Source organism: Hippichthys cyanospilos, chromosome 1 (genome assembly GCF_059441005.1).
Source record: "Hippichthys cyanospilos isolate Australia breed blue-spotted pipefish chromosome 1, RoL_Hcya_1.0, whole genome shotgun sequence".
Taxonomy (NCBI): domain Eukaryota; kingdom Metazoa; phylum Chordata; class Actinopteri; order Syngnathiformes; family Syngnathidae; genus Hippichthys; species Hippichthys cyanospilos.
In genome coordinates, this window is record NC_142369.1 from 6,904,323 (window position 1) to 6,918,441 (window position 14,119).

At 46.9% G+C, this 14,119-nt stretch overlaps 1 protein-coding gene across 4 annotated transcripts in view; it reads left to right on the forward strand.

Moving 5' to 3' along the window:
- sorcs2 (sortilin-related VPS10 domain containing receptor 2) overlaps positions 1-14,119 on the forward strand; it is a 115,202-nt gene that overhangs the window by 92,276 nt on the left and 8,807 nt on the right. For all 4 annotated transcript variants that reach the window (XM_088415193.1, XM_088415167.1, XM_088415175.1 and 1 more), the window contains 8 exons: positions 6,411-6,529; positions 6,924-7,013; positions 9,375-9,554; positions 10,217-10,363; positions 10,721-10,823; positions 10,904-10,980; positions 11,206-11,297; positions 12,584-12,691. In XM_088415193.1, the coding sequence (XP_088271319.1) occupies positions 6,411-6,529; positions 6,924-7,013; positions 9,375-9,554; positions 10,217-10,363; positions 10,721-10,823; positions 10,904-10,980; positions 11,206-11,297; positions 12,584-12,691 (916 nt within the window). The remainder of the gene's footprint in view (positions 1-6,410; positions 6,530-6,923; positions 7,014-9,374; positions 9,555-10,216; positions 10,364-10,720; positions 10,824-10,903; positions 10,981-11,205; positions 11,298-12,583; positions 12,692-14,119) is intronic.

Genomic DNA, 14,119 nt, shown 5'->3' on the forward strand with positions numbered 1-14,119 from the left:
TACATTAGTGTGAGAGTGGCTTAGCATATAAATTGTGTGAAAGAGTGAAAAGGGTATTTTTCCTCAGAGAAAATGATTGAGAGAATGAATGGTTGAGCATACGTCGGAGATGAGTAATTGTTTGCATTTGACTCCGAATATTTGCGAATGTGTGATAAACCATGTAAGATAATGCATGTGATTGTGAGAGAAATGCATGAGAGAATGTAAGTACTATAAGAGTATATGAGAGATTGTGTCAAAAGCTATTTATGTCCATGCATGTCTGAATGTTTGAGTGTGTGTGTGTTTTTTTCTGAGAGAAATGAACGAGAGAATGTAAGTGTAAGAGTATATGAGAGTATATGTATGTCCATGTGTGTCTGGATGTTTGAGTGTGTGAGAAGCAGGAGAGAACACCCATGATTTTGAGAAAAATGTATGCCAATGTACGTTTGAAAGTTTATGAGAGATTTCGTGTGAGAGCATTTTTGTTCGTGTGTCTGAATGTTTGAGAATGTATGAAAGAATGTTTGTGATTTGGCGTGAGAATGGAAGTGTATTTTAGTGAGAGAAATTCATGAGAGAATGTAAGTATAAGCATAAATGAGAGATTGTGTCAAAGACTGTATGTCCATGCGTGTCTGGATGTTTGAGTGTGTGAGAAGCATGAGAGAATAGCGTGATTGTGAGAAAATCTATGCGAATGTACGTTTTTAGTGTATATGAGAGATTGTGTGTGAGAACATTTGTGTGTACTTGTGTCTGAATGTTTGAGAATCTCTTGCGTGTGATTTGTGTGAGAGAGTGTACGTGTGAGAGTGTGACATAGAAAACTATGAGTGTCACAGTCCACCATTTCAGCCACCTCACTTCCAGCTTCACCACACCCGCTCAGCCCTCCTTCTAATCAGCCTCGAACACCAACACCTGCAACCATTTACCCGCTCAGTATAAAGCCCGGTCACTTCCCTCCACAACCCGCCAGATCGTCTCTATGCGCTACGCCGAGCTTTCCAGCAATTCCTCCTGCCAGCCTGCCTGTTGTCCGACCTTGTTCGCCCTTGACCTCCCGATTGCCTGCCGAATTGACTGGATCCTTGGTATTTCGACCTTGCCTGCCTCTGACCACCCGCTAGCCTGCCGTCTTTACCTGTATGCCCGAGCCCCCCTCCCGTCTCGCTCCCTTTGCCCGACTCCCAGCCAAACCCCAGCTCTCCCGACTCCAGAACCCCCCAGACGTCTGTGCCACGCTCCCGTCAGCTCCCACGACTACCCGCACCTTCTGTTCAATAAACACTCTGCCATTGCCCTTACCAGTGCGTGCGTGCTCTTGGGTCCTCCCTCGTCCCGCCGTAACAGTACGATCTGGCCAGTCCAAATGGACCCAGCGCGCCGATCCCTCATCCAGCCGTCATCCGCTCCCGATCATCCGCCCAATTTTCTGCCTCATGACCGGCCCGAGCCCCAAATTGGCGTCCCGGAACGCTACGAAGGTGATCCCGAAACTTGCGAGGCGTTCCTAACGAATTGTTCACTTTTGTTCGCCCTGCAGCCCCGAACATTTGCCTCCGAGCGCGCTAAAGTAGCGTTCGTCATCAACCACCTTACGGGCCGAGCCCGCTTGTGGGGAACGGCGGAATGGAGGAGACGGTCACCCGCGTGTGCCTCCTTCCAGGCGCTCGAGGAGGAGATTTTAAAAGTCTTTGGACTCAGCTACGCCAGTGCGGAATTGGGCCGGGGCCTGCTCGAGTTGCGTCAAGGCGACGGAACGGTGGCGGATTACGCCATTGACTTCCGGACGCGAGCCAGTCAGAATAGGTGGAACGGTCCCGCACTCGTAGACGCCTTCCTTCATGGACTGTCCAGCCGTCTTAAGGACGAATTAGTTTCTCATGAACTCCCCGTCACCTTGGACGGGGTGATTAACCTGGCGACGCGGATAGATATCCGCTTGCAGCATCGGCTACGCGAACTGCAACGGGAAGAGACGCACCAGAGGGCTTCTCCGCCGGCCAGAGTGAGCTCCCATCTGGCGACGTCAGCTCCTCCCGGTGGCGGGAGTGCGCCAACGCAGCCAGCTCGCGCGCCCCTGACTCCTGAAGAGCGGCAACGCCGCCGCTCCGCCCGGCTCTGCCTTTATTGTGGGGAACCAGGACACTTTATTTCCGCATGCCCAGTGAAAAGACCAATCCCGGTCCCGAGTAGCGTAAAAATGGGTCAAGTGACTCTTTCCCTGTCCCGTGACAGAGCCCTCTTACAAGCCCAACTCCTGCTGTCTGATGGCCCCCACACTGTAGGCACCCTGGTGGACTCTGGGGCTGACGCTAACGTCATTAGCCGGCAGCTAATGATTCAACTCGGTCTCAAGAGCTTCCCTCTGCCCAAACCCTCACCTGCCCATGCCTTGGACGGGCGCCCCCTGGGGGTGATAACTCACCAAACCGCACCTCTCTCTATGCGCCTGTCAGGCAACCATGAGGAAAAAATACAATTTTGCATCCTAGATCATCCGCAGATACCGCTAATTTTGGGGCTGCCGTGGCTTTGTCGCCACAACCCTCACATCAATTGGGAGAAGGGAGTCATTTTGGCTTGGGGCTCATCATGCCATCTCTCCTGCCTCAAGCGCGCATCTGTTCCTGATCCCCTCGCCGCTCCGCCTGCGCATGCCGATATCGCTGGTGTGCCGCCTGAGTATCACGACCTTAGCCAAGTCTTCAGCAAAGCGCGTGCAACCTCCCTGCCTCCCCACCGCCCTTATGATTGTGCAATTGACCTATTGCCCGGGACAACGCCTCCAAGGGGTCGCCTATACTCTCTGTCGGGTCCAGAACGGCAGGCCATGGAGAGGTATGTCAACGAGTCGCTAGCGGCGGGCATCATACGTCCTTCCTCTTCTCCGGCGGGGGCAGGGTTTTTCTTTTCCGAGAAGAAGGACAAGACTCTCCGCCCTTGTATCGATTATCGGGGCCTGAACGATATCACGATTAAGAATAGATATCCTCTTCCACTAATGACCTCAGGGTTTGAGCTACTGCAGGGGGCTGCCTACTTCACAAAGCTCGACCTACGCAATGCCTACCATCTCGTGCGGATTAGGGAAGGCGATGAATGGAAGACTGCCTTCAATACCCCGCTCGGACACTATGAGTACCTAGTCATGCCCTTTGGACTCACCAATGCCCCAGCGGTCTTCCAGGCACTACTCAACGATGTCCTGCGGGACATGCTCGACAGATTTGTATTCGTTTACCTGGATGACATTCTCATCTTCTCCAAGACGCAGGGTGAGCATGTTCTCCACGTTCGCGCAGTTCTGCAACGCCTGCTGGAAAACTCTCTGTTTGTCAAAGCGGAAAAGTGTGAGTTTCATGCCTCATCAGTGTCCTTCTTGGGCTACATAATCGCTAAGGATAGCATCAGTATGGATCCCGCAAAAGTCTCGGCTGTTACTTCCTGGCCAACGCCCGAAACCAGAAAACAACTGCAGCGCTTTCTTGGCTTTGCTAACTTTTACAGGCGATTTATCAGGAATTACAGCGCCACGGCAGCTCCTCTTACGGCTCTCACCAGCCCCAAAACCCCTTTCCGGTGGAACCCAGGTGCCGAAAGGGCCTTCCAGGAACTCAAGCACCGCTTCACATCGGCCCCAATCCTTCAAATGCCAGATCCTGGTCAACAATTCATGGTCGAGGTTGATGCATCGGAGACTGGGGTTGGGGCCGTTCTCTCCCAGCGGTCACGGAAGGATGGGAAACTCCACCCCTGCGCATTCTTTTCTCAGCGCCTCTCTCCCGCAGAGAGAAATTATGACATAGGAAACCGCGAACTACTTGCCGTAAAATCCGCCCTGGAGGAATGGCGGCACTGGCTGGAGGGAACGAAGATCCCCTTTGTGGTGTGGACAGATCACAAAAACCTCGAGTATATCCGTCAGGCTAAGAGGCTGAACTCCCGCCAAGCTCGTTGGGCATTGTTCTTCACCAGGTTCAACTTCAACCTCTCCTACCGCCCAGGATCCCAGAATATCAAGCCGGACGCCCTCTCCAGGCAGTTTGAACTTGAGGACAGTTCATGCCGGGACCCCGAGACTATCCTTCCCCCGTCATGTGTCATTGGCTTGCTCACCTGGGAGATCGAGGAGAAGGTGAAGTCAGCTGCCAAGGGGCAGACTAAACCAAGCCAATGTCCCAGTAACCGTCTGCCTGTCCCCGACTATCTTCGTTCCGAAGTTCTACAGTGGGCTCACTCTTCGAAATTGACTTGCCATCCCGGCATTCAACGGACCCTGATTGTCCTCAGACGACGGTTCTGGTGGCCCTCTATGGAGAGGGACGTGCGTGAATTTATCCAGGCCTGTCCCATTTGTAGTCAGAATAAATCGTCACATCAGGCTCCTTCCGGGCTGCTGCGCCCCCTTCCTGTTCCGCATCGCCCTTGGTCTCATGTTTCACTTGACTTCGTGACCGGTCTACCTCCATCAAACGGTAACACAGCCATCCTGTCCATAGTTGACAGATTCAGCAAAATGGCTCACTTTGTTCCCCTCCTGAAGCTTCCCTCCGCAAAGGAAACGGCACAACTCCTGATTGACCATGTTTTCCGCCTACATGGGCTTCCCCTTGATGTGGTGTCAGACAGGGGTCCTCAGTTCAGGGCGGCTTTTTGGAAGGAGTTTTGCCGGCTCATTGGCGCTACGGCCAGCCTGTCCTCCGGGTTCCATCCGCAGACCAACGGGCAAACGGAGAGAGTAAATCAGGAGATGGAAACTGCCCTCCGCTGTCTGGCATCCCGAGACCCTGCCTCCTGGTCGGCCCAGCTCCAGTGGGCAGAGTATGCCCACAACACGCTGACCAGCTCCGCCACAGGAATTTCCCCCTTCGAATGCGTTCACGGCTACCAACCTCCGTTGTTTCCGGCTCTAGACGACGACGCCACCTGCCCGTCTGCCCTTGCCTTTGCTCGGCGGTGCCGCCGGACATGGGCCCGAGCCCGCTCGGCCTTGCTGCAGGCCAGTAAACGCTACACTCGGACGGCCAATAGGCGGCGTACTTCGGCCCCAACGTACCAGGTGGGTCAGAAGGTCTGGTTGTCCACTAAGGATTTGCCCCTTCGAGTGGAATCCAACAAACTCGCTCCCCGTTTCATTGGTCCCTTCCCCATCCAGAAGGTACTGAACCCGTCAGCTGTGCGTCTTGCCCTACCTCGCTCGATGCGTGTTCACCCAAGTTTCCATGTCTCCCGAATCAAGCCTGCAATAGATAGCCCCCTGGTTCCCGCGCTTCCGCCTCCTCCGCCTCCTCGGTTCGTTGATGGGGGCCCGGTGTACACAGTCCGGCGGCTGCTCCGTTCCCGTCGCCGCGGCAGGGGCCTCCAGTACCTAGTGGACTGGGAGGGGTATGGCCCGGAAGAGCGGTCTTGGATCCCAGCCCGCCAGGTTGTGGATGCCTCCTTGGTCTCTGACTTTCACCGCCTTCATCCTGATCAGCCATCTGGACCGTCTGGGCGTCGTGGCGCGCCCCGGCGTGTTGCCCGCCCCCCCGCCCAGTGGTGGCCTTGGGACGTCGGGAGCCGTCCCTTGATGGGGGGGTTCTGTCACAGTCCACCATTTCAGCCACCTCACTTCCAGCTTCACCACACCCGCTCAGCCCTCCTTCTAATCAGCCTCGAACACCAACACCTGCAACCATTTACCCGCTCAGTATAAAGCCCGGTCACTTCCCTCCACAACCCGCCAGATCGTCTCTATGCGCTACGCCGAGCTTTCCAGCAATTCCTCCTGCCAGCCTGCCTGTTGTCCGACCTTGTTCGCCCTTGACCTCCCGATTGCCTGCCGAATTGACTGGATCCTTGGTATTTCGACCTTGCCTGCCTCTGACCACCCGCTAGCCTGCCGTCTTTACCTGTATGCCCGAGCCCCCCTCCCGTCTCGCTCCCTTTGCCCGACTCCCAGCCAAACCCCAGCTCTCCCGACTCCAGAACCCCCCAGACGTCTGTGCCACGCTCCCGTCAGCTCCCACGACTACCCGCACCTTCTGTTCAATAAACACTCTGCCATTGCCCTTACCAGTGCGTGCGTGCTCTTGGGTCCTCCCTCGTCCCGCCGTAACAATGAGAGAATGTGTTTTGGCGAGAATATAAGAGATTGTATGCCCGTGTTTGTATTAATGTAAGTTACTTGTGTGTTTAAATGAGAATGTGTGTGAGAACAAGAGACGAAGCGTGTGCCACGAGCTGGAAATCTAATCTAATAGGTTTTTTAATGACCGTTTCCTTATGCCATGTTGATTCAACGTCCAGGACTTTATAATAAATTCACCTCTAATTTTGCTGGACCATAAATAAGGAAAAAATTGCCTATGCTAGTTTGACTGTAGCTTTCCTTCCACATCATTGGCTTCATGGCTTTTTGGCTTGTGTCATTGCAGGCTACCTGTATGTCACCTGTCTTATCCAGAACTGCTCTGACAAAATGGTGACCGCTCAGTTCTTGGGGAAAATCGACTACAACTCTCTGTCGGTGCAGGGCGACTACATTTTCGTCAAGGTAAAACCCATGCAACCCAAAAATAACAATGCGGAAGTCTAAAAACGTCTGGAATAAAGATAATAAAAGAACATTTTCGTCTGCTGATTGCTTGCACTATGCTGAATTATTTATATACATCCAAATGTTATCACGCGGTTATGTTTTTTTATGTATCTGTGTGCCACACAGAGACTTGCAACTTGCTGTCGCGCAGATTACAACACACAATTGGAAATAATCTCGCCTTGTCTATAATGGATTTGCAGCCATACAAGCAGTACAAGGCAATTCTATTGCATTGTGATAACGGGCTCAATATGTTCTCGTTGAATACTTTCGGAATAGACGTTTTGATAGTTTGTTTCTTACTCTATTTTTTTTTAATCCAAGTACTGTTTGCGTTGTTTCCCAGGTGACCACGGGGAATCGCACCAAGCACTACGTGTCGTATCGACGCAACGAGTTTGTCCAGATGAAGTTTCCCAAGTATGCCTTGCCAAAGGTAATGGAAGTTGACAATTTGACAAAGTCTAAGCTGTTTTCTCTTTCTGTGAAGTTCACAAGCTGAACCATGATTGAACCATGAAACATGAGCCCTGAGCAACTGCGATGCTAGTAGAAAAATGGCCGCCCCGTGGGTTGGATATAAACAAATGGATTTGTTAATCGCACTACCGTGTTTGAACTTGTGTGAGCTGTGTAGAACGTATTATTGTCAAGAGGAATTTTGATTTATCCCTAAAAGGTGTTGAATCGTGTCCCCTATAGCTGCCTGCTAGCATAATTGCTGAAGTCATTTTTAACTTCCTGTCAGAATAAAATGTGCTTTTCAATCAGTTGGGTCATAGTAATTAATCTCCACAAAAGTTATTTTTTTATTAATTTGTTTGGACTAGTGGTGCCAGGTAAAACATATTAACCTCAATAAGAATTAAGACTACCCTTTTCAAGCTGTTGAATTTGTTAGCCTAATAGCATAATTGCTAAAGTTCGTTTTAACTTCCTGCCAGAATAAAATGTGCTTCTTGGTCATCTGGGTCATGGTAATCTCTGCAAAGCCTTTTTGTTCTTTTGTTTGTTTGTTTTACCCGAAATATGCAAGTATGACTTTAGCAACCATGCTATTAGGCTAACAATATGGTGGCTAATGTAGCAAACGGTAAATCAGCTACTGTAATTTGTTGATTGTGTCACAATTTCTTTCATTCAAAATATAGGGAATGTATTTTACACAAGTGCATGCATGTCATATTGTACACTTTTTTGGTACCTACAGGATGTGAAAAACATTTACATTCCAGTTCCAAAAGTTTCCTTTTCACTTTTTCACTTTTTCAATGCTGAATACTGGCAGAAAAGTGCAGGCCTCATAAGAAAGAGTGGCGCGTCACATTGGATTTATACAGCTTTGGCAAGTTTATGAGTTCTCAGTCGAGTCGGCAGCGAAAGCACTAACTTTCAAGAGATTTCATTGGATCTCGCCTCTTCGCTGAGCCGCTTCCACGCCGGGCGCGCTTGCCGTATTGATCACATTGACCCAAGGATGCTGCACAGAAACGTGGCGCACCTTGATGCTGTGGACAGTGTTGCCCGTTATCCAAGACTGGGCAAGCTGAAAGTCACAACAACAACAGGGCGCTTAGTGTGACACCCTTTAAAAAAAAAAAACCACAGTCGCTGATGGACTTCTTGGCCATTTATTGAACAGCATAAAGACAGAAAAACAAAAAACACTTCAATGTATTCCTGTCAGTATTTGTTATATTGTCCATCTAAATATGCTGATACTTTGTGTTTAAATATATGATACTATTCATTGCCCCCCCATTTATAAATATAAACAATGAACATGTATTATGTATATATACACTATACACAACATGTATATGTACTGTGTGTATTTATATATATATATATATATATATATATATATATATATATATATATATATATATATATATATATATATGCATTTTCACACAAATCAGGCTAATGTCTCAGAAAATGAAAATTGTTATGTAGTAATACGTGGAGGTCTCAGAAAATGAAAATTGTTATGTAGTAATACGTGGAGGTATCTGAAAATTGACGTAAATTTTGTCACATTCATCTTTTAATGGTGCAAATCATTTACCCTTATTTTCATACACTTTTGTAATTTACAGTTTAAACTTTTGGCTGCTTGGAGCGGATGACTCAGACCTTAAGGAAATCGTTTTTTGTAAATCGTTTTTTTTTCAGGGAGCTGAAATTTCACCCAGATAGTGACAACATATATATATATATATTCAAGTTGATGCACCCACCTCTTTTAAAACAGCCTTATCTTCCACCAACTTGATTTGCCGCAACTTTCGTCCAGCAAATGGGTTCATTTCACGACAACATTTAGTGAAATAAGTCTTTGCTTGTTAAATGCAAGAATGATGTAGGAGTGTTCTCCACCGGCCGCTTAAGGTGGTCACGGCCATGAAATATTCACGGCTCGGATCGACCGGCGTCGCGTGTCACCGGCTTACGCAAAGACGATAAATGAGCCTGGCTCGGACGCGACACGTGGGCGGCGGCGGCGGGGGAGCGCTTGATGCCGCCACGCAAGCCTGAGTACTATTGAAGTGTGCTGATTGAATGCAGCACTCGGGGAGATGTATTTCAAGCCGAGGAAAGGTGGGCCGGGGCGAGATAAACAACTTTGAGCCAATCGCTGCCATTGACACGCTGTCGGGCCTTCAAGTGGCTTTCATGACAATGCGCTCACACATTGCGCGGTACAAGGCGTTTATCTTCTTCAAGCGGCGACTCATTACAAAAGAAACTTAACATAGACCGTATGTGTTTCTATCCCTTTCCATCATATCTCCAGGATGTTCACATTGTGAGCACGGACGAGCAGCAGGTTCTCCTAGCTCTGCAGGAGTGGTACCAGACGGACACGTACAACCTGTACCAGTCGGACACGCGGGGGGTCTACTACTCCATCGTCCTGGAGAACGTCCGAAGCACACGGCAGCCCGAAGAGACGGTCCTCATTGATATCCTGGAGGTGAGATACATACGGGACGTGTCAGTGGAGTCTAAGTCCATCATCTGGAATATATACGGTGTTCCTTCGCTAATTTGCGCTTCATCTTTCGAGGCCTTGTTGCTTTTTTTCTTTTTTTTTTTCAACTGACTGTCACCTCATCCGCAACACATAATGCACTGCAGCGCTCCCACGCTCAATCTTATATAGTGGAGTCTGGTGTTATATAAGGACATTACGTCTGACAAATATGCGTCACTTACCATACAAGTGGGGATGACCTCTCATGTGGAAATGGCCGAAAAGGTGTTGAAAGAATGCACAGAGTGACCTGCCATGCATAAATGGATGAGGAGACGGGAAGGTTTAGCGTGCTCAGTGCTGCTGCGTGAGGTAAGAGGTTGGCGCCTCACTGAAATCCCTCCGTTATGTGATGAAAAAGAATATAACTTTGGCTTCGATTGGCTTGATATATTTTTTAACCGAGATACTCACATTCAAACTCTAGGACTCATTGCAGCCCTAATTTATTTCCTTGGGCTGCTCGTGCCAAAATCCGCACAGGGATCTTTTTTATTTTTGTTTTTTTCGAAGGTGGTTCACCTGTTGTTTGAGAAATAAATCCTCTCAACAAACGTAAGTTGGCCTTGCTTGGTTTGTGGTAATCGATGTTTTAAATGCAGGTGCGCGGCATCAAAGGGGTCTTCCTGGCCAATCAGAGAGTGGACGGCAAGGTGAGAACTGTCATCACCTATAACAAAGGACGAGATTGGCAGCCCTTGAACCCGCCCGCCACTGACATGAATGGCAAAAGCATCACCTGCAAAGCGGTAATGGCACTCACAGCATATCACACTCTGCAGCAACTCTGTATTTTTATTGTTATTTTTATGATGCATATTTTCACTCTCTTACTCCATCATTTCGCAATGGATTAAAACATTTCCCAAGACCCAACCTGTTCATTTGTTTCCACCATAGTGGACATTTGTTTATGCTATATAACGTTTGACACATTTGAGCTACGCTACAAAGTCCTAGTGCACTCAGTAGAGGACATCCTAAATTTAAGCCACTTGTCATATTTCCAGATTTCTCTTGACTTTTATATTTCAGCAATTCAAGTAATTCCACCGCATTTCAGCCCCTCACATGAAAATGGATACTGATTACACCCTCTCTCTTAGCCCGACTGCCACCTTCATCTTCACCTGCGCTGGGCGGACAACCCTTATGTGTCCGGTACTGTCCACACTAAAGATTCTGCTCCGGGTCTCATCATGGGAGCAGGCGAGTCTTTGCCCAGCTTGCGACAGGATGTTTTGCTTTTTAGTCTCCGCCTGATGGAATGTGCAACTGTTTTCCTTCAGGTAACCTTGGAACCAAGCTGGTGGAGTACAAGGAAGAAATGTACATCACGTCTGACTGCGGGAAGACGTGGAGACAGGTACATCACCATCTGTCCGCCAATGCGATCATCAGCAGAGTTGGAAAAAGAACTCACAGTCTGTCCAGATGCTTGTGCGAAGAACAAAAAATAAATGCTAATACCCAGTGTGCCAAATGTGTATGTTTCTACAAAGTCATTGTTATGTTATTCATTTCGTTATCCCGGCTTAATAAGATGCCCTCAAAACAAAAATATTCAGTCGATCATTTGTCTCTTTTCAAGGTTTTTGAGGAAGAGCATCACATCCTGTACCTGGACCACGGCGGGGTGATTGTGGCCATCAAAGATACCTCGATTCCTCTCAAGATACTCAAGTAAGCATCCTTGATTCATAATAATACTGAGAAAAGAGTTTATATTTCTATGAGGGTAACAACAGAGTTCTGTTTTCCATAAGAAATACCTCATTTCCATAAGAAATACCTCACAAATCTTTGTATTGTTATTCTTTTTGGTGTGACGGAAGACTTCGTTTCTTTGCCTGGATTATACTGCCATCTTGTGGCCAATATTTGCACACCAGAATGAACAGCACAATGCCCATTGAAACAAAGTAAAAAGCCTTGAACTACATATTTCAATATTTATCCTGTTTGCTAGACAAGGCATCATAAGCCTGATTTTGTGAAAACACACCACAATTATACTTATATATACATGTACTACATGTGTATATATCTATACAAATAAATACATACATATTCATACATGTATATACATACTGCATATACGATAAATAGAGAGCGAGAGTGAGAGAGAGAGAGAGAGAGTGTGTATATATGTATAACACATTTCATAATCAAAACAATATAATATAGAGTGCTGTTTTCCATAGGAAATACCTCATAAAACTTTTTTGGGGTTGTGTTTTTTTTCACGTGGATGGAAAGGACTTCATTTCTATATATTATACTGCTTCCTGGTGGCCAAACAACATATTGTCCATTGCATTGAAACAAAGTTTAAAAACATTTACGTAAGGAACTGGTTAGTTTTGGGGTTTTTTCTGTATTCAAGTTATTGGGAAGACAAGGCCGATTTATTTTTACACAACCACAATTTATATATAAAGCAACACAATATGAAGTGCTGCTTTCCATAAGAAAGAACTCCCAAAACGTTTTAGCGTTTTTTTTTATTTTGTGGTTAGAGCAGACTTCATGTCAATGCTTGTATTATACTGCCATCTTGTGGCGAATGTTTCCACACCAGAATGAACAGCACAATACCCATTGAAACAAAGTAAAAAATATTAAAAGAACTAATTAGTCCGTATTTCTGTATTTATGCTACCGGCAAGACAATGCAACTTTATTTTTCCATACCACATTTCATACATAAAGCAACAAAATCTTAATGCTATTTTCCATAAGAAATACCTCATAAAACTAAAAAAAAAAAAAAAGTTTGATCATTTTAGTTGACTGAAAAAGACATTTCAAAAAGACATTTTATATTTTATATGCAGTTTTATCCTCACTTTAGATGGAAAAAAAAAAGGTTTTTGCTCCAAGTTTTGTTTGGGGTAATGTCAAAAAGAGATTTTCTTTCCGAGTGAGTTATGAGCGCGGTCAGGGAATGAATTCAACTCTCCACGCAGGTTCAGTATCGACGAGGGACGCACGTGGACCGTCCACAACTTCACCAGCACCTCCGTCTTCGTCGACGGACTCTTGAGCGAGCCGGGGGACGAGACCTTGGTGATGACGTGAGTACCACGTTCCTCCCGCCGCTTCAAATTGGGACGAACGCCAGTGCGAATGATCCTACCCCAAAGTCAGCTGGGATGGGCTCCAGCTCACCCGCGACCTCATAAGGACAAGCCCGGGAGAAAACGGACGGGCGGATAGACGGGTCTTCTGGTGCTGGGATCCATGCATAATGGATCAGCAGCTTCAGACTGATGACTAATTATCATCCGGAGCGGAAAATGAAGTTTGACTTCTTTCGCTTCAACCTCCAGACGATCACTTTCCCCTCTTGCCTTCTCAATCCGATTGCTTGTTACGAGTGACCGTGGAGGCTCTCTCACACACACACACACACACACACAGACTACAATCTCTCATCCCGTCAATTTTGGCTCCAGCTGCCGAAGAGCGTGGCATCCAATTTCTCGCCATCTTTTCCCCGCCAAAGCTTTTGTCCCATCCAACCTCCCGAGGTTTCTTTGTATTTGGAAGCTCGGGCACATTTGAATACTTTAAATGAACCCTTTAGAGCAGGGGTGTCAAACATACTGTTTGTGGGACAGGACCATTTACAAAAAACGCCTAAGAACAAAATCAAAAGTGCTTCCATGGTCGTTACCTGAGCTTTGAGCACATTATATCATTTTCAGTAGATAGAAAGTGTCGAAATGTGTTTTTAAAAGTGACAATTGTACATGAAAAATTAAAGATCAAATTAACTGACTAAATACTAACTTTTTCCTGATGAAAAGGGCAAAGTAAATTTACTACCCTTTATCTTAGACAAGGTTGAAGATATTTTTAACCATTGGTAAGAACCGTCAAGCCTAATTGTAACAGCTCAACTTTATTTGGGGATTTTTTTTTTTTATTTGTAACATAATAGACTCACTTTTACTATCTGAATCAAGTCAATTTTCCCCATTTAGATGAATGGCAAGTCCACTAATTCGTTCCAGATATCATAAAAAAGGCCATGTAAGATTTCTCCAGTATTTTTTTAACACAAAGGAGCACTCTGCGGTATTGTATGTAACATAATATGAGATGAGGGATCTTTACGAAACACTTCTTTGCCACAAATGTCGCCGATGAGCATCCACCGAAGCAGAAATTCCCTGCACTTGCTCGTTCTTCCCAATCTCCGCCATCAGTAAGTGAGCTGGAGTGCGACCTGTCACATCTCCTCTCGAGCCGACCGCAGATAAGGTCACATTAAGCCCCTCGGCTTTAATGCGCCGGGAAGGTCACAGATACACTCTCCAAGACTCACTTTTACTCTCGGATTTTCCACATCACGAATTTACACACCTGACCGTGATGAAATGCGGTGAGGTGTGGAGGTTGTCTTGACATCGGATCTTGACATCGGATCGGCCTGAGCAGTATTAGCAAAGACGTTTATTTTAGTTAAAAATGTGTACTGTATGTGTGTGTTGTTACAA